General features: G+C 48.0%; 1 protein-coding gene across 1 annotated transcript; it reads right to left on the reverse strand.

The window, feature by feature from the left end:
• Positions 1–14: 14 nt before the first annotated feature.
• On the reverse strand, positions 15–11089 carry GSTK1 (glutathione S-transferase kappa 1). Its single transcript, XM_077921493.1, has 8 exons — positions 10835–11089; positions 7506–7587; positions 5797–5925; positions 5385–5485; positions 3755–3790; positions 2171–2287; positions 728–821; positions 15–100 (listed from the first exon to the last, which is right to left on the reverse strand). Exons 1-8 carry the CDS (start codon positions 11006–11008, stop codon positions 57–59), a joined length of 777 nt encoding a protein of 258 aa, XP_077777619.1. The 5' UTR covers positions 11009–11089; the 3' UTR covers positions 15–56.
• Positions 11090–12903: the final 1814 nt, after the last annotated feature.

Here is a 12903-nt window from a genome sequence, read left to right on the forward strand (position 1 = left end):
ACGCTCCCAAACCTTTGTGGCTTAGAAATCCCATTGTTCCTCTGTAACTCTCAGAGCTAAAGCTTAGAAGATGTGGGAACTGGTCCCAGCCATTTCTCTCCTGCGAAACAAGTCGGAATCAGAGAGCAAATTAGATTCAGAATGCAGAAGGGGATCTTAAAGAAGCAACAAGTTAAGCCAACACACCAATTCAATAGCAGCAGTGGGAAAATGACATTAATTCCCTACTTCATCTGATGGGTTACTAGATTAAGGCAGTTTGTGTCACTACAACTGCCTCAGAAGTCTGGGCATTTTACAGGAAGTCAGACAAGGGGAAGGGATCAAACTCTCCAAAGGGCCAGCAGAGTGATGCCTAAGCTATGCAAATTCAACCTGAAGGCAGATGCTTACAAAACTGAATACTCCTCCATCAATAATTCCCAGCACAGTGAAAACTAGGCTAGGCAAGAACTCTTCTGTCAGCCACAAAAAGATTAAATGAAGGAGCATTCAGTCATGCAAAAGGTACCACATTTGTGTCGGGGGGGCTCCTGAATAAACTGAGAATCTCTAGACAGAGTGAACGGCATGGACTGGAATATTCAGTATACAGCCTGAGGTATTTAAAGTAGCTGAGGTTTTTTAAGTACCTGCAAAGTGGCCAGGACTTTCCTTTTGGCATGTTAGTCCAAACTGGAACCTGAAAGGCCATTAAATGATAGGCAACAGCATTAAAAACACTCACCCAAGAGATGTCCCAGCAGCTCTAAACGATCCGAACCGAAGAGAAGGTGAGGCTCTTCATTAACGTGAGCGACAAAACATGGCAGCCCAAACGCCTGAAGGAAGACATACAACACAAGAGTCGCAAAGGGGGCACTGCTTCATCTACACACTTTGATGCAATGTACATGAACCTGCGAAGCTCAAACGGGTTCAGGTTGCCTTCTGTGTTTGGTGGCTGCAGGTTTAACTTACACTTAGGTTCTTAAGAAAGATGGAATATATATCAGAGCCTGAACACTGGGAAGTGAATGTGGCCACTTCCGTTCTGTTAGGTTGTTTGAAAGTAGCTTAAAAGCCTGATGGCTCACCAGGACACAGGAATTTAATACTGAATTAGTATATTGGTACATCTCGCTGAGTTCTTGCTGAGTGCAGTGGTACCTCAGGTTAAGTACTTAATTCGTTCTAGAGCTCCATACTTAACCTGAAACTGTTCTTAACCTGAAGCACCACTTTAGCTAATGGGACCTCCTGCTGCTGCCGGGCCGCCGGAGAACGATTTATGTTCTCATCCTGAAGCAAAGTTCTTAACCTGAAGCACTATTTCTAGGTTAGTGGAGTCTGTAACCTGAAGCGTATGTAACCCGAGGTACCACTGTACTGTCTTCACTGACTGCCAGCAGCTCTCCAAGATTTCTGACCAGCCCTACCTGGCTTCAGGGAATCCAATCCCTTCCATGGTGGGCAGCCAAGAATTAGATACACAAGAGGAGTTCTTACCAAATCTTTTATTCGATATTCACAGCTTTGAAAAGTGCCTCTCCATCGCAGTAATGGCATTGCTCCAAGTAAAGCCCCACTGCCTGCATCTCTCCTATTACATGTCATCCCTATGTTGGCAGATCTGTGCTTTCTGTTCTCCTACTTTCCATGCCCACCAAGTTCTGGGAGAAGGGGGGTCTGGAATGCTTTCTAAAGACACTGAGTTTGTCAGCTGTCTCTTCCCTGGTGCTGCTCCCCTCCCAATATTTCCCAGCTTCTCCCCTCTGCAGCCTCTGAACTATGACCTTCTGCAAACCAGTGTTGTAAATCTATACTGTCTCCCTCTTCTCTCGGAAGTGCAGGAGAAGGGGGAGAGTGGACTCCAATGAGGATTGAACCTGCGACCTTCTGCATCCAAAGCAGATGGCCCGTTTCCCTATTGTTTGGACATCCAGGCACTTGATTCCTCAGGGTAACCCTTCAGGAAAAAGGGGCAGGGGGTTTAAGATGCACAGCTGCTGATAAAGTATTTGCAAGGAAGAGGAACCTGCAGAACTCAAGACATCCGTTGGACTCGAGCTCCCATCATTGCTGATCACTGACCCTACTGGCTGGCGCTGATGGGAGTTGGGGAGTCCAGCAGCATCTGCAGGGCCACAGCTTCCCCTGCCCTGGCCTGATGCAATGCCAGTTGTCTCACCCCATATTTTAGTGCTTCATCTGTTGTAGCTTTCAGGCGATTCTTCACCTCTGGTGAGGAACTCATTTCCAGAAGTTTCCGAGCTTGGTCCGAGGACAACCCTGCTTTCTCTGCAGCCTGAAAAGAGACAGATGGAGAAAAGCAAGTGCCGCAGTCGCTACAGCCAAGGTTAATTGAATAACGCTTCAAAAGGTCTCCGGTACTGACACAGGAATTTAACCGGCATGGAGTATTTTAAAGGAGAGCACAGCAAAAACAAAAAACGAATTTGCTTTGCTGAGAAGCAGGTGCAGCCAGCAGGCGGGGGAAGTGCTGGTTTTGCAACCTTGCCAGGTTAGATGCGCACACATGAAATGACTTGTTCCCAGATTGTCAATATTAAGCTAGGCTAAATTCTGACCATATGGCCCACACAGCTGAGCATTGCCTCCCTGGACAGGAAATGGCTCTGCAGAGTGCTGGGCAGAGATCTTTGCCAGGCCTGCTTGGCTGAGGCTGCCAGAGACTCACCATGGGGCTTTCAGTACACAAAGCACACAGCCTACCACTTAACCACAGATCCTTCCTGTACATACTAAAGAGCACAAAACACTGCAAGAGAAATAGGGTGCAGGTCACGTAGCAGGATGTTCTGAATATGTGGGCGCAGAGAATTTTCACCAGGGAGTGCAGAAAGCAGTCTAAAGCTACACTGAATTGCTTTCATTGAAGTCAGTTTTCCCCCCCTTAAAAAAGGGGGACAACACCAAGAAAGCCATGCTAGGAGGAAAATAAAATCACGCAAATCCTCTTCTGCATATTTTCTGTCTGACTAGCTAGAACTACAAAGCTAATCCTTCTGCACTGCAAGGTTACCTGAAAAGCTCTTCCTGCAGGTCCACAATCATGAAGTCAAGAGTATAAACTTCTGTCACAATAGAAGAATGACCACTCAGCAGATCTCCACAGGCCAGTCTACAGCACCTAGACCAATTCATCAACCTCAGGTCCCCAAATGCTGTTGGACCGCAACTTCCATCATCCCCGACTATTGACCAAATGGACTATGGTGTTAGGATTTTTATCTCACCAGCTGCTCAGCGAGTAGCACAATGGTTGTTTATATCATGTGAGTGTCTGAGAGCGTGAGACAGGAAGTCTCAGTACAGTCTCAGTGCTGTGGAAAGTTACTTTCACCTCTGTGTGAGATGTTGTTCTGTACTGCTGCTGAGAGACAGCAGACATGCTGGTGGAGTCTCTGTATATAGACTGTGAAATAAAGTAGTTTAGAGCTACTGATTGTCTTTTTCTTCTGCAATGAGATGCCAGAAGACGAGTGTGCTCCTCTCAGGAGGGAGGGGTCGCTTATCACCGGTCTCTCTGGACTGAGGAAGATTTACAGCCAGAGGGTGACCACCGGAGAGACGCCTCAGTGTCTTGGGAAGGTGGCGGCCTTCCCAGGAGTTTTTCCAACATATGGATGATAGGAGGCTGCAGTCTAACAGCATCAGGAGATGCAAGGATGAAAAGCGCTCCTCTAGACCAGGGTGTGTCACAAACAGAAGTACAGGCAGCACTGCAGAACCGCAAGACAAAGAAACTTACTGCCAAGATGCTCTCTGGCTGGCTTATGTCTTCATCCTGGAGAGACAAGGAGTAAGGCAACCAATTACAAATCATTCATGGACAAGAGACTGACTGTGCAAGGGAGAGTGAAGATATCAAAAATAATTAACTTCCTTCTGCTACAAGGAACAAAGCACCAAGACATACACACGGACATGCGTGCCATGTCACTCACTCCAATCAGGAGTGTAGAACCTGTGGCACTTTCTGAACTACCAACTTCCTTCAGCCCTTGGCCAACGGGAGGACTCCATGTTATGCATCCCTGATCCTAACGGAGATGGGTGCCAGGAACAGAAATTCACTTCACCAAAGCTATAGCTACAAGAATCACACTGAAGTGAAGGGAGACAGAAATGGCGTATGGCTTGGAATTTTGAGGAGCAGTAGCCGTGTCAACTGTAAGCAAGTAAAACTCTTCCTGCTTTGCTGAAGGGAGAAGAGACATGCTGGACCATCCTGGGGGACTCTGGAGGCTGGGCTTTTATTTGTTTGTTTGCTAATCAGTGGTCAGAGAATTGCTCTGTTTATTATTTGAGCATTGATAATAATGTTTGCTATTATTCATACGGCTGGTATGTTCTTTTTGTTTTTCCATAAATCTTTTGTTATATGAAATATTAGTATATAATATGACACACACCTCACTTCCCCCCTATGGTATTATGTATTGTATATACCGTATTTTTCACTCTATAAGACGCACCAGGCCACAAGACGCACCTAGTTTTTGGAGGAGGAAAACAAGAAAAAAATATTCTGAATCTCAGAAGCCAGAACAACAAGAGGGATCGCTGCGCAGCAAAAGCAGCGATCCCTCTTGCTGTTCTGGCTTCTGGGATAGCTGCACAGCCTGCATTCGCTCCATAAGACACACACACATTTCCCCTTACTTTTTAGGAGGGAAAAAGTGAATCTTATAGAGCAAAAAATACGGTATTTCTTTGCTGCAAGTCGCTTGGAGACCTTCAGGTGACAAGCGACTAGTAAGTTTAATGAATAATAATAATAATAATAAATAAAATGATTTCTATGGAGAGACCCTGCAAGTTATATTTGCCCCTTGTTTTTCATTCCACCCAGACCTATACAACTTTGTTGGTCCCATCAAAGAGGAACAGAGTCCATCAGTCCTGGGCTGTGGCTCCTAAGTGCTATAAAACTGCCTTGGGAGACAGTAAAAAGAGGAAATTTAAGCACCCCATGGAGAGCCACCACAGAGTGCTGCATCTGATTTGGGGGGGTTGAAAACTGTACAAAACCTGGCCCACAGCATTTCAACTATCTTGCCTAAGCATCCTGGATAAAAAGTAATTACTTTTTATATTTAACTTTTTACTGCGTTTTCAAACACACTGATACAGTGAGAAGCAGCGTGACGTTCCTTACAGAGGAGAGGGCAGAGAAACAGCCGAAACACACAGGAATATAGAAGTATACGGAGGGATTCTGGGCCCTTTTATTTTAATCAAAACCATACATTTTGATAAACGGGGGCGGGGGGGGGGGCGGGGATGCCCTGCTTTATTTGTGCAATTAATAAATGGAAGAAAGAATCGCGACAGGCACAGAAGCACCTGGAGAGACGCACAAGTACAACCATACTCACGCGGGACCAAATGCGCATCCAAAGTTCTCTAGTCACGGGCTCCAAAAACTGCGGCTGTGCCATATCCACAGCTGTGACAAAGCGCATGGCTTTCAGACTGCCTGCATTTGGGCACGAAAAGCACCAGAGTCAGCGTAAATGTCAAGAGGGGAGGAATCCATTGCTACAAAATACCCAAAAAAGGAAAAATAAATAAAGTGCCCTGTCAAAGAAGAAGAGGCCAACCCCCACATTAAAAAACCCTTATTAGGAAGGCTTGGCTTGCATAAAAACTGTGCACTTGCTGAGAGAGTCCCGTTTATGTGGGGCAGTTTCATTTGGACTCGGAGCTGCCACGGACTCATTGTGCAATGCTTCTCAGTTCTTCTCCATTATCTCCATGTATCCCCACCAAAAATCTCCCTCTGCTTACCCTTCTCAAGAACAGTCCCTAGGAAATCCGTTACGGGATGCAGTGGCACCTGGTAGAATTTTGCCATTCGCAGGAGGTCCTTCGTCAAGTACTCTCCTTTCTTGGGCACCAATGCTGGGGGTCTGTTACCTGTTGCGGAGGATAAGGAGGTTTCAGAGACAGAGGCTACTATGTCCTACAACCTCTCATCCTTACAGCGTCATCATCATCATGGGACGTGGGTGGCGCTGTGGTCTAAACCACTGAGCCTCTTGGGCTTGCCGATCAGAAGGTCCGCACTTCCAATCCCCATGAAGGAATGAGTTCCCGTTGCTCTGTCCCAGCTCCTGCCAACCTAGCAGTTCGAAAGCACACCAGTGCAAGGAGATAAATAGGTACCACTGCAGTGGGGAAGCAAATGCCGTTTCCGTGCACTCTGGTTTCCGTCACAGTGTCCATTGAGCCAGAAGCGGTTTAGTCATGCTGGCAACATGACCTGGAAAGCTGTCTGTGGACAAACGCCGGCTGCCTCGGCCTGAAAGCGAGATGAGCGCCGTACCCTATAGTCACTTAATTGGGTATATAAGGGGTGTGACCATTTTTCAGGTGTCCTGGGTCCATGCTGCATAAGACTGTCTACACCAAAAACCAGCACCATAAACGTAGCCCAGTACCTAACTGGCAACTAGTGCCCTTCTTTCAACAGTGGATACATTGCTCCTGCAAGCAGCCAAACAACAGCATTTTGCATCACTTTCCAGACCAACCTCAAGGGTAGTCCCACATACAGTGCATTGCAGTAATCTAGCCTGGAGGTTACCAGTGCATTGACAACAGCAACCAGGCTCTCCCAGTCCAGAAATATCCATAGCTATATCAACAGCCCGAGGTGTTTCATCTTCCTTAAATGAACTTTTATCAAAATTAGCCTTCACAGCCACTCAATGCAGGATCTGCAATGCTTGATGCAGCTACAGGTTCCCTGATAATACGGAAAGCAAGCAATGAAAACAAAACAAAGATGAAAGCAATACTTGCTTGGGGAAAGAAACCTACCGTATTTTTCGGCCTATAGGGTGCACCGGCCCATAGGACGCACTTTTTTGGGGGGGGGATAAAGGGGGGGGGAATTATTTTTCCCCCCCAGCCCCAAAGAGCAAAGAAGCCATGACAGCGAGCGGGATGGATCCCGCTCGCTGTCCTGGCTTCGTTTTTAGCCTCGGGGCTGGGGGTCGGGAGCTAAGGCGAGGTTGCGCAACCTCGCCATCGCTCCCGGAGCTTGTGGGGCTGGGGGCGGGGGAAGCCGGAGCTTCCCCCGACCCCAGCCCCCAGAACAGGTCCGAGAGCGATGGCGGAGCTGCGCGCAGCTTCGCCATCGCTCTTGGAGCTTGTGGGGCTGGGGGGATAGCTTCCTGAAGCCTGGAGAGCGAGAGGGGTTGGTGCGCACCGACCCCCCTCGCTCTCCAGGCTTCAGCGAAAGCCTGCATTCGCCCCATAGGACGCACACACATTTCCCCTTCATTTTTGGAGGGCGAAAAGTGCGTCCTATAGGGCGAAAAATACGGTAATTTTACAGGCCTTGATGACTTGGGAAATGGTAGTTTTATTTTCCCAGGGCAAGACTGCATCTAAGGGGGGTATGCAAGAAAGAGACCAATATGGAATGTAGTTCTCGTCTACATATTTTATATACATTTCAGTTGAACTCAGTTCTGTTAATCAGCACTTACCAGTCGAGTGCATTATGCCTCCAAGGAAAACAGGTCGGAAGCGCAGCTCCATGTTCCAGATGGGACGGTAGCGGCAGAGAACCTACATCAGTGAGGAAAGTTGATCGATGATCAGTAGCAGCTCAAAACTCACATGCGAGGAGAGGCAGAGAGAGACGGACAGAGGCAGAGAAATAAAGCTATCTAGAGCCAGCAGGTGGGTATGGAAGGCAACTTTTGCAAGGCAGATTCAAAACAGCATCTGTGTTAGTCTGCAACAGGGTAAAAGAGACAGGTTGCAGGTGGTACTTCAGAAGCAGGCTCACCATTGCATGAACTTTTGTAGGGAACAAACTACTTCATCAGATGCAAGATGAAGAATGTATCATGAACAGACAGCTGGGTTGGGGGAAGCCCAAAGATAAAATCAAGTTAATGCCAGAAAACAGGAGGAATGCAAGGACACTGGTTGGCTAGAGTTCTAAGGTAAGGTAAAGGTAAAGGGACCCCTGACCATTAGATCTAGTCGTGACCGACTCTGGGGTTGCAGCGTTCATCTCACTTTATTGGCCGAGGGAGCCGGCGTACAGCTTCCGGGTCATGTGGCCAGCATGACTAAGCCACTTCTGGCGAACTAGAGCAGCACACGGAAACGCCGTTTACCTTCCCACCGGAGCAGTACCTACCGTATTTTTCGCCCTACAGGACGCACTTTTTCCCCTCCAAAAATGAAGGGGAAATGTGTGTGCGTCCTATGGGGCGAAAGCAGGCTTTCGCTGAAGCCTCTCGCTCTCCACGCTTCAGGAAGCTATCCGCTAGCGGAGAGCTTGCCTGCACCCAGAAGCTTGGGGCGCGCTGAGCTCCCACGGCTTGCGGATAGCAGCCTGTTCTGGGGGCTGGGGCTTCCCCTGCCCCAGCCCCAGCCCCACACCTGGGGGGGAATTATTTTTTTTCTTTCTTTCCCCCCCAAAAAACTAGGTGCGTCCTATGGGCTGGTGCGTCCTATGGGGCGAAAAATACAGTATTTATCTACTTGCACGTTGACGTGCTTTCGAACTGCTAGGTTGGCAGGAGCAGGTACCGAGCAATGGGAGCTCACCCCGTGGTGGGGATTCGAACCCCCGATCTTCTGATCTTCAAGCCCTAGGCTCAGTGGTTTAACCCACAGCGCCACCCGCGTCCCTTATCTGAACAGTAGCCTTGACTATTTGTGCAAACTACGGAGGAATCTTAATTGGGCTGGGGCATGAGCTGGAAAGGATGAGAAGGCGGCCATCTAGCCTTGTCAAATAAATGGCAGGATCAACCAACTCCTGTATTCCTCTGGTGATTAATCATCTAGACCAGGGGTCTGCAACCTTTAAGACAAAAAGAGCCACTTGGACCCATTTCCGAAGGGAAAAAACTGGGAGCCGCAAAACTCGTCATTATACAAATAACTTTTTTGTCACTTTTTTATTATTTCTTTGTTTGACCCCTGAGAATTACTCCTCCTCATAGAAATAAACATTAAATTAACAAGTTACCTTTTTTGTGTGTGTGTTCTTCACTCCCCTTCAAAACAGTGACCAGCATACATGCCCCTTACAATGTAGCGGGCGGGCGGGAAGGTGACGTCGGGACGGTGTGTGACTAACGCATGCACCGCCCCCATTGCGACGTCACAGCCAGTACAGCGCCCGCCACAGTGAGGAGTGTCGGGGCGCACAATGCACCTCCTCCCCTCGCTAGTATCCGCCCCGGAGCCGCAGGAAAGGTGTAAAAGAGCCACATGCGGCTCCGGAGCCGCGGGTTGCTGACCCCTGATCTAGACAAACACCTGCCCAAACTTCCTGCATCATTGCACATGCCACTCTACAAGTTTTCTAAAGCCAACCCCCGCGTCATGCTAGCTATGAACATCATTTCTAAACTTTAAAATTTCTATACTTAAGGCAAAGGCAACCCCCTTCTGCATTCAGGATGAATGCTCTATGGGCAGACTGGTTGGAAGCGACCTCTATACAGCCTGGCAAACTATTTGGTTCAATTCCTAATGAACACCCACAATCGGAACATGGAAGAGATGAGTAACAGTTGGAAAGTTGCAACACTTTCAGCAGCAGCAGTAAACAAGGCAAAGTTCAGACAAAGGTATTTATACTGTACAAAGGTACCGGGTATTTGGAAAGCTGAGATCCCTCTGGGTATCTGCGAAAGCTGCCAGAGCTGCTTCCACTTCAGTCATTTCCTTTATTTTATTTATAAAATGCCCTTAGAATTACCGTCCTGTGCTCACTCAATTTTATGCAGCAGTCAGATGGCAGTATTATCACAATAACTGTTGGGTAAGACCAGGGGTCAGCAAACTTTTTCATCAGGGGGCCGGTCCACTGTCCCTCAGACCTTGTGGGGGGCCGGACTATATTTTTTTTGGGGGGGGGAATGAATGAATTCTTATGTCCCACAAATAACCCAGAGATGCATTTTAAATAAAAGCACACATTGTACTCATGTAAAAACATGCTGATTTTGTGCACGGGGCGGATTTAGAAGGCGATTGGGCCAGATCCAGCCCCTGGGCCTTAGTTTGCCTACCCATGGGTAAGACTCTCCCCTAAAAAAAGCTCATCAACTCTGGGCAATGACAATAGATCACTGCCAGTTTTATTATATTGGCAGTAGATCGCAGTCTCTAAAGAGTTGGACATGCCTTCTAGTCCAACCCCCTGCAATGCAGAAATCTGCAGCTGCCCCATACAGGATCGAACCTGCAACCTTGGCATTATCCGCACCAGGCTGTAACCAGCTGAGCTACCTTTGCACCTGGTTCCTGTGCAAGGTGGCAGTACCTGGAAGGGTGCTCCCGGGTGAAATCCCTGCGTGGAATTGCAGCCTCGGACTGGCAGTGGGTGCAGTTTTAGATTTAACGGGTTGTTCTTCCAGAATATAATATTGTAATCCAAACACCTGTTGGCCTCACTCTGCGTTTCGCAGCCCTCCGCGCAGCAGCCGACGCGGGGACTAAATGCCTTAACAGCCCGGGGCGCGTCACGAGCGCTCAGGGGCGACCGGGCGACCACTTATTTAACTACCGCGATCGACCGGAACCACACCGGCGATCCACCTGTCGATCGCAGGTCAGCCAGGACACTTCCGACTTTGCAATTCTACTTTTCGGGACCCTCCTAAGTACGGAAGGAAACCCGACGCGACCCACGGAGAGTGGACATCTGAGCAAAACAAAGTTGCGCCGGAGTTCTTGGAGAGGGGCGCAAGGGCGGCTGTGCCAGCAGGGTGCTGCAATCTGGGGGGAGAGGGGGGGACTGTCCCGGTCCCCCCTCCATGCCCCCTTCTTCCACCGCTGTTACCTCGAATCCCAGCCAGGAATACGGAGACAGCACGTCGTAGAAACACTCCACCAGTTTCTTGCTGCTGCTGCTGCTGCGCAAACCTTGGCGCGCCGCCGCCGCCATAGCCCTCCCTGGGCTGCCGGCTGAGCCGGAGAGGAGAGGACGGGGCGCTCGCGCGAGGAAGGCCAGCATGAGATGGGGAAACGGGGGCTGCACCTCGACGGAAAAGCACCTCCTCGCTCGGGACGGTCGAAGGTCTCCGGGGCTCCGCCTTCCTTTGGCTCAAGGGCCGAATCACATGAGGCCGAGGGAGGGAGGCTGCTCGCTGCCGGCCCCCAGCGGCAACCACGCGCTCAAGTCCCATTTCCATTTTATTTCTTTAAAAATATGGCGTTTTAAACATTGGTCCCACCGTTAAGGAGAATCATGTATAATGGACCAGCTAATAATTCCTTCCTTATTAGAAATTAAAAGAAAAGCCCAGAACTTGTTCATGTACGCCACAGCCGCCGCAAGAACTTTACTGGCCCGAAAGATGGAAAACACAAGATTTACCAACCACCCAGGAGTGGCAGGTGAAGATGATAGATTTTGTGAAACTTGCCAAATTGACAGGAAGGATCCGGGACCAAGAGGACCAGAGATACAATAACAATTGGAATAAATTTATTGAATATATAAAGGAGAACAACAAAAATATTAAGACACTAGCAGGACTGGAATAACACCTCCAATGTAAAACAGTAGAGTTATGACAATAATATACGCAAAAAGTATGTGATGTATATACCAGCGGTCGGGAGGGAGGGAAGTCAGGGCTCGGCAGAGTCAAAGGGATTATAATGTGACAATAAGGATTGTTGGAAAAATAATTTTATTGTTGAAAACAATAAAAATTTATTTGCAAAAAATAATAATTTCTTCCTTCCTTCGTTTTATTTGTTTGCCACTTTTTGCACCCAGGCACAAAAATCAACAACAAAGACGGACTTACTGATGGTATCTGAAGAAGTGTGCATGCACACGAAAGCTCATACCAATAACAAACTTAGTTGGTCTCTCGGGTGCTACTGGAAGGATTTTTTTAAAATTTATTTTACTGAAGAATATTATTGTTCCTGACAACCCTGATGAAATTAATATTTTTAAGCTGCTTCTAGAATGCTTTTAACGGTCGAGAAATGACAAGAAATTACTATCTTCACTTGTGCTACTCTCAGCTGAGCACCAGCTTTTGCAAGAGGAAGAAAGAAATCTGAAGGTTTTGTTAAGAAACAAAAGAAAGACCACAATGTACATAATCTGAAGGTAACCAGTTTATGAATCAGTATTCCCTGCTCTCTTGGTCGAGAGAGGGTCACAGACACTTCCAACACAAAGATGGATCCACAATCAACTCTATAGATTGTGATCATGTCCCTTCAGAGAAGTGGACCACCACAAACCCATGTAGATGAACCACCCACCGAAAGGACTAATCTGCATTCTATTTCAGTTTACTGGACCTCATCCACTTCATAGCACACCCAGACACTGGTTTACCCAATCTGTCTCACCTGAAATGGATGAATAAGCGTTGGGTGTCATCTGCATATCGATGACACTTTGCTACAAACTCCCAGATGACCTCAGTTAGCAGTTTTATACAGCTTTGAGTGGCTCTCTAGGCATTGTAGCATTCCAGCTCCCTTCAATCCCAGTCAGCATTGCCAAAAGTCAGGAATGTGGGTTTGGGAAGTGTTTGGAGTTTGGCAATACCTGGATAGCTAGAGGTTTTTCAGCCCTGAAAAACCAATGGGCGACGAGATGGAATCCCATAGCACAGATTCCATGGAATTTAGCAATAGTCCCCCCTCCACCACAGATAGCTTGATAATGAGCTACACCATGAGCCATGAAGAGCTGGCAGAGCTACCATGCATCCGTCTTCTCCAGCCAGCTGATCAGCAGATCTATTCTCCCGCTTGCCCACCAACTCCCTGTCACCTCCACTTCAAACTGGGTGTGCATATTGCTTCCTCCCTATTCCTTGGGGTTTACTTCACTGACACGCTCTAGGATGAGCACAGAAACACAAGGTTTTCCCC

The sequence above is a fragment of the Podarcis muralis genome, chromosome 17, assembly GCF_964188315.1.
Source record: "Podarcis muralis chromosome 17, rPodMur119.hap1.1, whole genome shotgun sequence".
NCBI classification, from domain to species: domain Eukaryota; kingdom Metazoa; phylum Chordata; class Lepidosauria; order Squamata; family Lacertidae; genus Podarcis; species Podarcis muralis.